This window comes from Bos javanicus, chromosome 19 (assembly GCF_032452875.1).
Source record: "Bos javanicus breed banteng chromosome 19, ARS-OSU_banteng_1.0, whole genome shotgun sequence".
NCBI classification, from domain to species: domain Eukaryota; kingdom Metazoa; phylum Chordata; class Mammalia; order Artiodactyla; family Bovidae; genus Bos; species Bos javanicus.
In genome coordinates this window covers 23,095,336-23,110,045 of record NC_083886.1, presented here as the reverse complement: position 1 = coordinate 23,110,045, position 14,710 = coordinate 23,095,336, and the positions used below count along the sequence as shown (strand labels likewise).

The 14,710-nt window shown below is 50.9% G+C and overlaps 1 protein-coding gene across 4 annotated transcripts in view; it reads right to left on the bottom strand.

The window, feature by feature from the left end:
- ABR (ABR activator of RhoGEF and GTPase) overlaps positions 1 to 14,710 on the bottom strand; it is a 188,360-nt gene that overhangs the window by 59,090 nt on the left and 114,560 nt on the right. For all 4 annotated transcript variants that reach the window (XM_061390600.1, XM_061390603.1, XM_061390601.1 and 1 more), the window contains 2 exons: positions 7,446 to 7,631; positions 1,756 to 1,863 (listed from right to left, as the gene is read on the bottom strand). In XM_061390600.1, coding sequence (XP_061246584.1) covers positions 1,756 to 1,863; positions 7,446 to 7,631 — 294 coding nt within the window. The remainder of the gene's footprint in view (positions 1 to 1,755; positions 1,864 to 7,445; positions 7,632 to 14,710) is intronic.

Here is a 14,710-nt window from a genome sequence, read left to right as displayed (position 1 = left end):
CCAGGGATGAGCCTGGGACATGGGGGTGGGGAAAAGTGAGGTTCCTCAGCTTCTCAAGGCTGTGTCTCTGGCTGGTGTCTAGATTCCCAGCTTTAGGGAATTTTTCTCCATGCGCACTTCCAGCGCAGCCTAGAAGTACAAAATCACTCCGCGGCAGAGAAGGGCCTAATTGCAGTAATGAAGCGGCAGCACTAGTAGGGAGCGACTGCGACTGCGCATGAGTCAGGGTGAGAAGCCACTGGCAGCCGGCCATGGGCCTCGCTCTGCCCTTGTAGGGCTGGCTTGGAGGGGAGCTTGGCGATGAGCACAGGGGTTTCTGCTGCTGCTGAAACAGGGGGAACAGAGAACAGGCAGCTAGCCCAGGCTAAGAGGAGACTCTCTCCCACTCTCTGGACAGTACATGACCCGGGCACCCAGGCAGCCTTGGCAGGGCCACTCGAACACAGATAGGGACCACCCTTTCTCCAGCCTCACTGTTCCATGTACTGGGACCTTCCTACCCCTCGCTCCATGCCATCCTTCCAGGCAGAAGGTGACTCACCTGACCCCTGGGTTTGGAGACAAAACAGAGCTCAGCTCTCCTCTGTCTGCCCCCATGAAATGTGTTTGAACGTGGAAGGGAAGTGTTAGCAAACCCAGTGTGGCTACAGATCCACATCCATGTTATTTCAATCCAGCTTTGATGGGTAATCAAGCTCACACTTTCATCTCCATCTGCCCAACACATGTGTTCCCTCTCGGCTGATTCCAAACTTGGGTATAACCCTGTAGCTTCCCGAAAATTAGCCTGCATCTCACCAACTTTTCTAGCACTGGAGCTGAGAAAGCAAAGGATCAAGAGAGGCCTATAAAGAAGGACTTCCAAAACTGCAGAAAGAGCTCCCTCTCCTTGGAACCAGACATTCTCTTACCCTGAGCTTGGAGCTGGGAACTTTGATTGTAAAGCCAGTGCCTTAAGGCATATCCCTGAGATCTTTTTGACTCAAGGGGTGAGCTGGGCTGTGTTCCTGAAGTATTCTAGGACACTTCCTGGACACAAGTGTTGACGGCAGATGATGCCACATCTTTGCCTTGTAGAGGAGGATGGAGTTGGGACTGGATGCTCCCCAGGAAGGACAGGCATATTCCTAGCCAGAGGGTCTAGAGCTTCTTCTCCAGATAAAGGGCCCTTGTCCTCTCTCTGTGAGATTTCAAGGATCTTAAAGGATCACCTAGTCCAGACTCCTTCAAGCCACTCTGATTATAAAAATCACCTGGGCAAGCTTGTTTAAAAACAAAATAGACTCCTGGGCCCCGCCCCAAACCTTCTGAATTGAAGCTCCAGGGAAGGTGCCTGAAGATCTGCATTTCAAACTGTGGGCAGGTGGTTCTTGTCAAGCAGACTTGGGGTAAGCCGGACCAATCCAGACAGGTCATTCTACAGCAGAGGAAGTAAGCCCAAAAGAAGGGAACTGATTTGCTTAAGGTTACCCCAGTGTGGGAGAATGCTGCCTTTTTTCTTTTTGCTTCCCCTGTTCTAACACAGAATAACCTAAATCAAAATAACAGAAAAATAACAGAATCATATAGAAATTGATATTCTTATATTAAGAAGGAAAATGTCAAGGGCAAAAAAGCAAATGTCAGGCTGTTACCCATCAGGAGAACTATTTTTCTCACGGGCAAGCAGAAGAGGAGAGGCTCTAAGTCTGGAAGGCTCTGACCAGCCCCTCAAAACCCTGAGCCGTAGGGGTGGCAGTGCAGGGAGCTGCCCACCTCGGAGATCTTCTGGAACTGGTTGTTGGACTGGCTGCACTTCTCAGCTGTCTCCAGAGCGACTTTATAGTTATCCACAAATGCTTTGTACACACCAAGCTGGCTGGCCTGCAGGGCGGAGAGAGAGGAGGGCAGGAGTGGGATGGGGAGAAAGGATTAATGAATGGATGAAAGCATAACCAGAGCACCTGGAGCTCCCTTAGCACTCAGAACCTCTAACTCAGTCCAAATGGCTAGCTGCGAGCAGAGAGAAAAGGCAGGAATGAACATACTACGGCATCCCTTTGAACTCCACAGTTTCCATGGAAACTGGCTCAGCCAATAAGGTTAACAAGGGGGTTTGTGGGGTTGGGGGGAGCAGGGCAGGGCCTTTGTTGGCTTGCTAAAACTCAGCTCATAGCAGCATTTGGCTTTATTTAGCATCATCAAAGTCTTGCACAGTTTGAAGCCCCTTAATGCCTCACACGTCTTTCACATCCTGGAATTAGCTGAAGCACTGGGAAGGGGGGTGGGCACATGTGGCCCGCTCAAGGCTCCACTCCCCATGCTGAGACTGGGGAACTGCATTTAAAGGCACAGTCCCCACTTCCCTTGGCCTCCAGGTCCCTGTCCCCACCTCCTCAGCCTTCAAAGAACCAGAGGTCCTTCTCCTCTACACATCTGCATGTCAGTCTGCACCTAACACAAAGCTTTCCCCGGCTTAGGACCACACAGAGCCTCGCCTTCTTGGGGAGGCAGAACAGATGCCATCAGCCCTTACTGCAAAAGGGGAAACTGAGTTTCATTAATTCAATTCTGCAGGTGTATTTATGGAAAGCCTTCTCTGTGCTGTGCATGTGTGTTTCCTCTTACAGGAGCAAAGGGCGGAAATTCAAATTGAACCACAACGAGATACTATTTCATACCCATCAATCTGGTCAAAATGTTAAAGTCTAATGATATTAAGAGTCAGAAAGAATGTAGGAAAACAGGAACTTTTAAAGACTGCCTGTGGGTGGGTGTAAATTGGTATAATTATTGGGAAAATAATTTGTCAATAACCAATAAGGTTGAAAATATGTTCAGTTCAGCCTATTGAGCATATCCTCTCTACATACAGACCCCAGGGCTACGCTGTCCAATACGGGAGCCACTTGCTACATGTTAGTCAGTCGTGTCTGACTTTGCAACCCCATGGACTTGTAGCCCACCAGGCTCCTCTGTCCATGGAATTTCCCAGGCGAGAATACTGGAGTGGGTAGCCATTCCCTTCTCCAGAGGATCTTCCCGACGCAGGGATTGAACCCGGGTCTCCTGCATTGCAGGAAGATTCTTTACCATCCGAGCCACCAGGGAAGCCCTACACATGAGCACCTAAAATGTGGCTAGTCCAAACGGAGGTGGGCTGTGAGTGTAAAACACACACTGGGTTTCACAGGCTTCGTATGCAAAAGAGAACGTAAATTATCTAATTCCTTAATCTTGACTGCATGTTGAAATGGTAATATTTTGACTCTATTAAGCTAAATAGAATATATTCTTCACATTAATTTCACCTGTTTATTTCTACTGAGTGTGGCTGCTGCTAGAAAAATATATGTGGCTCACACTATTATTTTTACTAGAAAGCACTGCTCTAGAGAAACTTGCATGTGTGTGTGTCCAAGGAAATGTAAACATGGGTATTTTACCCACTTCATTTTTTCTTTTGTGAAAAGACTGCAAACCAATGCTCACAAAGAAAGGAACCCATACACACTGTGCAGTTAAAATGAATGAACTAGATCTCTGTGTAGCAACGATGACAAGTTTCAAAATGAATGCTGATCGAATGGCAAAATATGATACATATATACATATTTTTTTCTACACTTTAAAAGTAAATGCAATGCTTTAAGAAGATACAGATATGTAGCAAAACCCACAAACTGCAGCCTAAAAGACTACACACCAAATTCAAGCCAGTAGCTGCTTCTAGATTGAGAGGAAGGGCAAGAGGAAAGGGTGGCAGAGAGACTAACTTCATCCTCATTTGTAATTCTTTAGCTTCTTGATTAAAAAGTCTTTCCCTGTATCTTCAGAGAGTTGCTATAGCTCAAACCATAAAAAATCTGCCTGCAATGCAGGAGACCCGTGTTCGATCCCTGGGTCAGGAAGATCCCCTAGAGGAGGGAATGGCAACCCACTCCAGTATTCTTGCCTGGAGAATTCCATGGACAGAGGAGTCTGGTGAGCTACAGTCCATGGTCGCAAAGAGTGGGACACGACCGAGTGACTAACACCACTACTACAAGCTCTGAATTCTTCAGAGCTTAGTGTCTGTTAATTCTGGGAGGTGAGTGTATTGTTGTTTGCTACATTATTCTCTAGATTTTCTGGTTAAGTTGTTTTTCAATGAAGTAGCAAGGAAATTCAGCTGCTGGGGCCTTCTACTCACCAAGGTGCGGGGAGAAGGGTGGGTAGGGGAGGAAGTCTGCTGCCCCTGAGGCCTGCCCAGACAGACTCTGCTTTCTGCACAATACCTGCACTCCTCAAGGACCCAAAGAGGTGGGCTAGGGAACCTGGAGCCCTCCAGGGCAGAGACAGCTCAAGGAAGCTGGCAGGTGGGGCCCAGGAAAGCCAGAGGAAAAAGTGAGACCCAAGATGCTTAAGAAGCCAGGGCCAGAGCCATGCAGGTCTCAGCCCCAGATGGGCCAGACTTCAGAAATGGGCAGGGGTGGGAAGGGATGTAGTCCGTTTCCTCTTCCAGGGAGTGTCCTGGCCCCTGGTATCCTAGGCTACAGGGGTTGTGCTAGACAGTTGCTTCCTAAACCAGGATTACTGATATCCTTCCAGGTACACATCTTCCTTGTCCACCTTTCCATGAGAGGGATAAAGGCTGGGTGCTCAGGGTGGAATGCTACCTTCCTAACCCACTGCCAAGGGTGTAGCCGGAAACAGGCTGCAAGCAGGAGCCCCCTGGGCAGAAGGCCTGTGCGCAGGGGTCACCGGCCATCCAGGCACCGCCATCTGCATGGAGCACCCGAGTCTGCGGGGCCCGACGCCTGGCCTGCCTGGGCCATTCCCTGGGAAGTGGAGGTTGCTTTGGAAACAGCAGCTTGGCATGGGGGTGATCTCATAAAACAAATAACAGAGATGCTAATTCCCCTCTCTCAGTAATGGATAATCAAATACCCAGAGGCCAGCTGGAAAGAAACTGCCTCCAGATGCCTGGGCTGCCCCGGCCTTCTCCCAAGCCCGTAGGCTCAGGGGCTTCAGGCGTCAGTTCATGAGGCAGGGGAAGAGAAGTGGGGGGTGGGGGCTGGGGTAGCAAATACATGGCCAAGCCAGTGGAGCTCAAACCAGAAGGGGGAACCCTGGTGACAGCAGGGTCCAAATGACAAAGACAAATTGGGCAGGCATTCCACTATGCTCCCGGCTACTCACTCCTTCCACATCCCCACCCTCCTCTCTTCTGCCCTCCTGAGGGCTAGGAGAGACTCCCCCTCAAGCCAGTCAGCACAGGCTCCTGGACCAGGTGGGCGGTGATGACTGGGTGTTCATCATCCCTGAACAGGGGCTAGTACTCTGGGGCTGCCAGAACCGGAAGTGTGGGGTTCCCTGGCAAGAATGCCTTTTGCGGGGGCCTCTTCCTAACAGTAGTAATAACAGCAGTAATAATAGTAATAATGGTAATGATAATGACTAAGTATTAAGTATTTCCTAACTTACTATACTCCAGGTCCTGTTCCAAGAACTTTTTAGGTATTAACTCACTCAGTCCTCACAATCCAACAAGGTAAACACTATTATTATCCTCATTTTTACAGACGAGGAAGCTGAGTCAGGAGAAACTGGGTACATTGCCCAATGTCACATGTTTACATCTAACCTGTGGCAGAGCCTGGATTCCAACTCAGCTGTGACCTGGATCTAGAAACTGTGTTTATCTCTGTGTGTCCCTCAGGACATGGACCTCAGGTCCTGTGATGTCTCCTCAATGCCCTTCCAACTTCTACCTGGCCCCAGGGGCCAAGAACAAGGTGTACTCCATTCGCCCATTCATTCATTGGCTCATTTGTTGACTCATTCATTCACTCACTCACTCACTCATTCACATATTGAGTTCTAGACTGGTTCTGAGAGTCCAAACTGAAGAAAACACAGTCTGTCCTCCTGGAGCATATTCTGGGGAGTCAGGCAGTTTCGTGTTCATGGAGGGTGTAAGCACAGCAGCTGCATTCAAGGGGCTGCAGAAGCGTTCTCCACAGAGGTCACTTTTAAATTGGAAACTGACCAGAGATGCCAGACAAGACAGAGAAGGACATTTGAGGCTAGAGCCGCAAGTACAGAGAGGTCAAGTGTATCTGCGGTGTGAACTGAGAGACCAGGGTGGGGAAGGCAATAGCCAGAGGCCAGGGTGGATCGAGGCCAGCAGCAAAGGGTCTCATAAACCAGACAGCGGAGGCTGGTCTTTATTCAATGGCTAAGGGGGAGCCCCCTGAAGGGATGTGAGCAGGGAGGAAGTGAGGTCCAGGCAGGAGTTTAGAAAACATTCTCCTGTTGCTAGGTAGAGGCAGGCCTGGGGTAGAATGCATTCCTGAGCCCACAGCAGTGGTCCAGAGGAGGGCACTAGCAGCTGGAGAGAAGCAGGTGGCTGTGAGCTTTAAAGAAGTGGACTCTAAGGGATGCAGGGAGGGGAGGTGCCAAGGATGAGTCCTAAGGAGTCACGGATATCCATCCATGGGATGTGGCCACACCCACTGAGACAGAGGCAGGGAAGACAGCAAAGAACCTCAGAGCCAATGAGTTCAGTTTTGAGCATGCTGAGCTTGTGGCCCCGGAGCATCCAAGCAAGAGTCTTCTCTGGGTAAGAAAAGCAGAGGCCTATCCATTCAACGGGTCCCACCCCTGCAGAGAAGTCCTACCCCTGCTCCCTGCCCCCCACCACTTACACCCAGAGGACAGGACCACAACTCCTATGCTCCATCCTGCCTCTTGGGCTGGCGAAGTTATGGGGGGCAGAGCCAGATTGGGGGGGGGTCCATGGGTCTGACTGGGGGTCCTCGGGGGACATTGCCAGAGACAGACACTGAGCTGGAGCAGACAGTGTCGCGGAAGCCCCGGGAGCTAAGACCTCAGGCAGCCTTTCCCAACACCAAAGCCACACGATACTTCTGCCTCCTCCTTCCTTCTCCCTGCCCGGCCATGGTAGGGGGCTGGGCTCTTAGTGCTTTCCATCCAGGGCCCTCAGCAGAGGATCGTTAGCTGACACTGTCTTCCTCCACCCCAACTCTTCACTTCATAGGTACTATGGAAGTGAGGAGAACATCTGAGGTCTCAGGTGAGGGATGCCTGCCCCTCCACCCAGCACATGCCCCTCCATCAGCTGAGGCCCGCAGGGGAGCCTTCGGTCCAGCCCTGAAGCCCCCTGCCAGGGGCACCCACGTACATGGCCTGTCTCCGGCAACCCTAGAAGAACTCTAGGGCTTCCCTGGGGAGGCCGAGAGCCCAGGCACGAGGCAGGTTCCCCACAAGGCAAAAGCCCAGGCTTTTCTCCAGGACTCAGAATGACCCAGTGTCAGTAATGCCCATCAGGAGCCGTGTTAGGCATTACCGACAACCCAGGCCTTCAAGAAAGCCAAGGAGGTCTGGGGCCAATCGGTTCTCTCTCAACACCAGCGGCTCCACTGAGGCCCCAGGTAAGCACGTTCCATCAACAGGAGACTCACCAGCTTTTGGAAGAGGTGGCCCATAGTGACCTGGCTGTCCCACTGTTGCACCTTGGGGCAGAGGTTGTCATAGAACTCCTTGTGGATCTCGTAAATGTCCTGGATCTTGTAGAAGATGGTCTCGATCTGCTGGATGGTGAGTACGGGCTGGGAGGTGGTGGCAGTGGCCTTCAGAGGTTTCATGGGCTAGAAGAGAGAAGGAAGAAAGAGCAGAAGTGAGAGGCAAGTAAACTGGAGGGTCAGCAGGCTCAGGGCCCAGGTTAGGCCTTCCTGGTGCCCAAGTTCCCCCCAGACAAGGCCACTGAGGGCTGGACACCCAAAGTTCGGTTTGGATCTAGCAGCAGATGTCACAGGCCCCAGCAAGCCACGAGCAACTGCAAGAAGAGGGCACCTGATGGCCAGAGCCTGGCCCGGGAGCTCTGCCAGGCCCAAGGGGTAGCGCCTGGACACACTTCTCCCAACCCTTGTCCCTCGAGGGGGCCCAGGTTCCCAGCCTGTCGTGTGTTTGCCTCAGGGTCTAACAGAATCCAAAGCTTTCTTCCACAATGGCCTCAGGCTCGGAGTCATAAACCCCCTTGCTGTGCTTCAGTGGGAAGGAGGGTTGAGTGAGAACTCAATCCCTTGGCTGTTTCCTTTCAAGAAACAGAACATGATTCTAGGACTTGGGGGACAGAGTTTCTAAGGGACCAAACCGATCTCAGCTGCACTGACATCTTAAGTTCCCATCACTCGGGATACAGAGGGCGAGCAGGTGGCACCCACACCACTGTCCCACCTGGACCTGTGGCAGACATGACTAAGCGATCACAACATCCTTCTCACTGAGCCTGGTTGTAGCCTCAGACCTGTTCTCAACGCCAAGGCTGACATGCAAGACAATCTGTCATCTCTGCTTGTCTACACCAAGATGCTCCCAGGCCTGCTGGTGGAGAGGGTGAGGTGACAGACAGAAACTCAAGACCATTCCCAACACTTGCTGAGAGCAGAAATCATTATTTTAAAGCCCAGCATTAAGGGAAAAGGAAGCTTGGATATGTTTTCTTCAATGTGATTTCGGTATTTTAGTTTTATTTTTTTTTAGCTCTGCCATGAAGCATGTGGGATCTTAGTTCCCCGACAAGGACTGAACCTATGCCCCTTGGACTAGAAGCATGGAGTCTTAACCTCTGGACTACCAGAGAAGTCCCTGTATTTTCTAAATTACCTCCAATGAGTAAATATTTATTTTCTAATCAGGGAAAAATAGGTATTAAAATGCATAGTTGAAACAAACAAAAAGTGATACTGAAGGGTAAGGAGCTCCTCCATGGTTGATCTTCTTTCAGCCCTCAAGTCCCCAGAGATGCCCAGACTGTCCACTTTGGGGGACAGGGTCTGGAAACCTTTCCCACAGAGAAGGCACAAGCGGGGAGGGTGTGGGGGGCGGAAGTTTACCTGGGAGAGAGAAGCCTGAGTCAGACATGGTGGGTGTTCTTCCTCTCGCGTGTAGATAAAGGGCTGGGTGGAGAGAGGCTTTTGACTTAATCTGGGTCATTCTGGAGACCCAGGAGCAGAAAGGAGAAGTTGCAGGAGCAGTTATGGGCTCACAAAGCCGCCCTCCATGATCTCACAGGATTAGGCAGTGAGCTTTCTGATAAGAGAAGCATTCAAGCAGAGGATGGACAACTCAAGGCTGGATTCAGGGAACACCTCCTCTGGAGGGAGGCCCAAGTTATTGCTGGCTCACCCTGAGAGAAGACACCTGCCCCCCAAACCCCAGCTCGAGCCAGCCGCAGCAGCCAGATGCCCAAGCCAGGCTTCCTTGTATCTTTCCATCTATCTGTCCACATGAGGAAGTCCCATCTACTTAAAAACCCAGACAACACTCTGACTTCTGGTTCCCCATCCTCCCAGCTCTAAAAAGTCCAGACAGAAGAATGAAGGCAAGAAAAAGCAGAAGTCCTCCTTCTGACCCTCCTAGTGCTGGAACCAACAAGGCCTTCGCATCCAGCCCTTTGCTGGGAACGCTGGATGGGGTCTGACCTCGTGCAGGCCAGGCAGTGTGGGCCAGAGTCCCAACTTTGCCACTTGATAGCTCTGGGCAAGTCACTTAGCATCTCTGGGCCTCGGCAGCCTTATTTGTGGAACTGGGATAATATTATCAAATCCATAAGCCATAATTTATATAAAATATTGAGCATATGCCTGGCACATAGGAGGCAATCAATAAATGCTAGCTGCTACTATGATTACTATTCACTCCACAAATAATGGACCAAGTGCCTACGTGGGGCCAGACTGGGGGTGTGTGGAAGGTTATTCAGTGTTTCACTAGTCACTGCCCCCATGAAGCCTCCCATGGAGAAGCGGAGACAGACGAAACACAAGGACACAATCAAACACAAGATCGTACATAAATGCAGTGAAGGAAATAAGAAGGGGACGTCGTGCGGGAGGACAAGGAGGGGATGCTGACTTGAAATGGAAGCATAGGAGCAAAGGGGACAATATTCTAGGCAGATTTCCCCAATGCCTAAGACTGAGGCAGGAATACCTTGGGAAGAGAGAGGAGCTGGAAGCAGGCTGGTGACCCTGCGTGCAGCGAGCAAGGAGGTTGGCAAGCAGAGCCCTAAAGCAGGGCTGGAGGGGTGAGCAAGGCATGGATCACACGGGGGAAGGAATGCGGCTAAAAAGCCCGTGAAATGACCTGGCTTTCCCTGGAGGGATTGACAGGGTCCAATTTTCCCTTTGGAGATTATTTGTATGACTCACAGTCCTTGTTCTGCAGAACATTATAATCTATTCGGGTAAGGTGGACCAGCACAAATGAAACGTTCTTGTGCACAAAGCAAGATACGGTTATTACTCAACTTGGACTGCAAATACCAACCAACCGGTGCCAAGGTTGTCCTGGCCCAGCTTGGAGAGGGCTTCACAGAGGAGGTGATGGGAACAGGGCCTCGGAGGGAAGCTCTGAGCAGGTGGAGAAGCGGGGCCTGGGGAAGCCTGCAGGCAGGAAGGAGATAGAGGGAATCTGGGCCAAGAGAAAGGAAGAGCATTGTCCCCACCACAGACAGGCGCCCCATCCAGCTCATGGCCCCAGTGCTCTGTGAAGGATACTGAGCTGGCTCTCAGGACTGATCAGAGTTTATCCTTAAGACTTTTTTGATGTGGACCATTTTTAAAGTTTTTATTGAATTTATTAAAACATTGCTTGTGTTCTATGTTTTTGGTTTTGTGGCCCCCATGCATATGGGAATCTTAGCTCCCAGACGAGGGACAGAACCCCCACCACCTGCATTGGAAGGTGAAGTCTTAACCACTGGACCACCAGGAAAGTCCCAGACTTTATCCTTTTTTACTTCTATCTACCCATGCCGATGACACCACCCTTATGGCAGAAAGCGAAGAGGAACTAAAGAGCCTTTTGATGAAGGTGAAAGAGGAGAGTGAAAAAAACTCAACATTCAAAATACTAAGATCATGGTATCCGGTCCCATCACTTCATGGCAAATAGACGGGGAAACAATGGAAACAGTGACAGACTTTATTTCTGGGGGCTCCAAAATCACTGGAGATGGTGACTGAAGCCATGAAATTAAAAGACACTTGCTCCTTGGAAGAAAAGCTATGAGAAACCTAGACAGCATATTAAAAAGCTGAGACATTATTTTGCTGACAAAAGTCCATATAGTCAAAGCTATGGTTTTTCCAGCAGTCATGTACAGATGTTGAGAGCTGAATCATAAAGAAGGCTGAATGCCGAAGAATTGATGCTTTTGAACTGTGGTGTTGGAGAAGACTCTTGAGAGTCCCTTGGACTGCAAGGCGATCAAACCAGTCAATCCTAAAGGAAATCAACCTTGAATATTCATTGGAAGGACTGATACTGAAGCTCCAATACTTTGGTCATCTGCTGTGAAGAGCTGACTCATTAGAAAAAGACTCTGATGCTGGGAAAGATTGAGGGCAGGAGGAGAAGGGGATGACAGAGGATGAGATAGTTGGATGGTATCACTGACTCAGTGGACATGGGTTTGAACAAACTCTGGGAGATGGCGAAGGACAGGGAAGCCTGGTGTGCTACAGTGCCCATGGAGTCGCAAAGAGTCAGACACGACTGAGCGACTCAACAACCACCACCACAACCCAGGTCCAGGTGAGGGGCCAAGTCACCACAGAGTCCCTGTTCCTGCTGGGGTGTAATCCCACCCAGGGTGGGAATAAAGGAAATAGGAAAGAACAGCCTGGAAAGGCAGGGGTGGTCAGGATTTCTCAGAAACTGCAGGGGAAGCACTCAGGGCTATGAACAGACAAGACACAACCACTCTGCTTCCTCCTAAACTCCCACTCCGTCTGCAAAAGGGGAAGAGCCGGCGCTCAGCAGGGCGGGTCACATGGACAAGGCCAGCTCTTGGGGCGTCAGGCCGGCTTCTCAGGACAAGGTTGGGGGCCTTTGGGGGAGGGGAAGTGCTGTATGCATGCCCCTGGCTGGCCTGAGACCCTTGGAGGCAGTTATTTTTATCTGGTGAAGCTCTGAAAATAGGTCTCAGGCGGGGAGGGCTGGCTGAAAGGCACAGGCGGCCCCACACTGAGCTGGGCTCCGGTCCTGCTCTCCTGACAGAGCAGCTCCAGTCCTGCTCTCCTGACAGAGCACACCCAGTTAGCCCTGCTTCTAGATTCCTGCAACAGAGGATGCAGTGCTGGCTCCCCGTCTGATCAGTTAACTCTGGCTCTGGGTGTCCTGGAGAAGGAAATGGAAATCCACTCCAGTATTCCTGCCTAGAAAATTCCACGGACAGAAGAGTGTGGCGGGCTACAGTCCACTGGGTCGCTACGAGTCAGACACGACTCAGCACGCATGCTCTGAAACAAATTGGGTGTCCCAAGAAGGGCTCCTCAGGGAGGCGGGCCAGGCGGGCTTGAACTTGTTCGTGACTTCACACTGTCATTTGTTCGCTCTGTCCCCCAGCAATTTGCTTTCTGCCTTTCGAAACAGGGGAGAGAAATCGGCCCACTTCCTCCACCTCTGATTCCAAAAGGCTTGGAGGCTGCCACATGCAACTCTGCTAACTGTCACCAGAGGCTGGGGGTAGGGGGGGCATCCTGAACCTATTTTACAGATAAGAGACAAAGCAAACTCCAGAGGGGAGTCTGAGAGAGGGGCCCAGCGGTGGGAGGTGCTGAAGGCCCAGGAAGCCCAGCTGCAGCACCCAGCTCACTAACCAGCCTGGAGACACGCAGCATGAAGTGCAGTTGGTCTCCTGCCTCCCTTCTTCCACCTCAGCCCAGGCTCCCAGACCCTCTTCCTTGTAACCTGAGCCCACCAGGAACTGGAAGGTGCTGGGAGGTTACCAAACCATGCCCAGCCAGCAAACCAGGCAGCGTGAACAGAGGCTCCTGCTGTGTGTCCCCAGTCCTGGGTGTACACACCCAGCCGTTTGCATAGCAGGAAGTGTTAAACCAATAACAAACACACAGTCTAGTGGAGCTGTGGGAATGGGGGCAGGGTGGAGAGAAGGCGCGCTGGGCGTAGGAGGAGGAGGGAGCTCGGGAAGGCAGGTTTTCTTCTCCAAACCCCTTTGTCAGATCACCTCTCAAGAGCCAAGGGCTTAGCTCCTGGAAGGGCCCCAGCTCTAGGAGAAGAGGGCTTGAGTCCTTAAAACCGAGGCTTATCAGCTGAGACTTGTACTGTGGGGGAGCCCACCAGTCACAGCCCAGGCCGCCTAGCTCGTCTCTCCCTCACCCTTGCCTCTGCTCAAGAAAGAGCCAACCCAGGATGAACAAGCTGGGGGGAAGTGGAGGGACCTACCCTGGGTCACACCCTGGGAGTGGGAGCTCCAGCCTCACGGTTTTTGTCTTGAGAGCATGAGCTGTTAGAAAGGCGAGCCGGGAGGGAGTGTCTTGGACCCTAAATCTGTTGTTATCTTTACCCAAACTGAACTCCAATCAGGCCCAAAGACAGATGAGAACCGAGCTGGAGTCTAAGAGGGGCCCGCTTCCAACGGGAACACGCACCTCCCCTTCCTTCAGGGAACGGGTGTGTGGACAGAAACAAACAGGTTCTAACCTGCGCTCTCTCCCAGAATGGGAGAAAATAATAGAATATGCTCTCACTTGGCCTCAAAGAGCTTCCCCTACAGACTCAGTCACCCCTCACAAAGACCCCAAGAAGAAAGGATGAATATGAGTATACCCAGTTTGCAGATGGACAGAATGAGGCACAAAGGTCCATTAATCTGCTGAAGGTCTAGAGCCGGCAGGCGGTCAGGTGGGGATTCAAAGCCATTCCTCTGAGCCTCTTCCAAATATGCATCCTTTTATTCGTAGTAATGACAGCCATGCCCCTTTGTTTAGCACAGCAATTCATAGTTTATAAGGTGTTATTTCTGGGACTTCCCTGGTGGTCCAGTGGTTGAGATGCCAGACTTTCATTGGGGGACTGGGTTCAATTGCTGGTCAGGGAATGAAGGTCCTGCATGCTGCACAGTGAGGCAAAACAAAAAGGCTATAAGGTGGATTTTGGTTGCTTGTCCTCCCCTTCCTTTGACTGATATTTGAGTGTCTAAGAACCTAGCATTGTACTAGGTCCTCAAAATGATCTTCTCAACCACATAAAGGACAGAGAGAAGGTAATGGCATTGCTCTCATCTTCAGATGAGAAAACTGAGGCTCAAGGAGATTATCCATGGCTTTTAAAAAAAATTTTTTTTTTTAATTTAATATTTTTAATTGGGTGAGGGGCAGTGTCTCATAGCATGTCAGATTATAATTCCCCAATCAGGGATTGAACCCATGTCCCTTGCATTGGAAGTTCAGAGTCTTAGCCACTGAACAGCCAGGGAAGTCCCATCAGTGGTTTTGAAAACCAACAACACACGTTAGAAGGCGCGTGGCCCAGTACATACATACACATATCCACATAAACCAAAAGCTGCCTGAAACAGTACTTATTCTTACTACGTGGGATGCATGCTGACGTTTTCTTTCTCGTTCGTTTTAAAATGTTGGTTCACTCCACTTCGCTGATTGAACAATCCACTAGCAATCAAGACGCATAGTTGAAAGGCAGGGCAGTAAGTCCACTATTCATGGCAGCGTCAAGTCTTGCCCCAGCTCCGGCCCCAGACCAGAGTCCTGATCGACCTGCCAAACTGTTCCTCCCTTGAAGAAATAACTGTGAAGACCAACAGATTCCCAGTAAGACTGACCACCAACTCATTCCCCTGTGTTACAAAGCGGCGACACACCTCAACAGTTACTCCTGGGGAAACAACTGGTAAGCC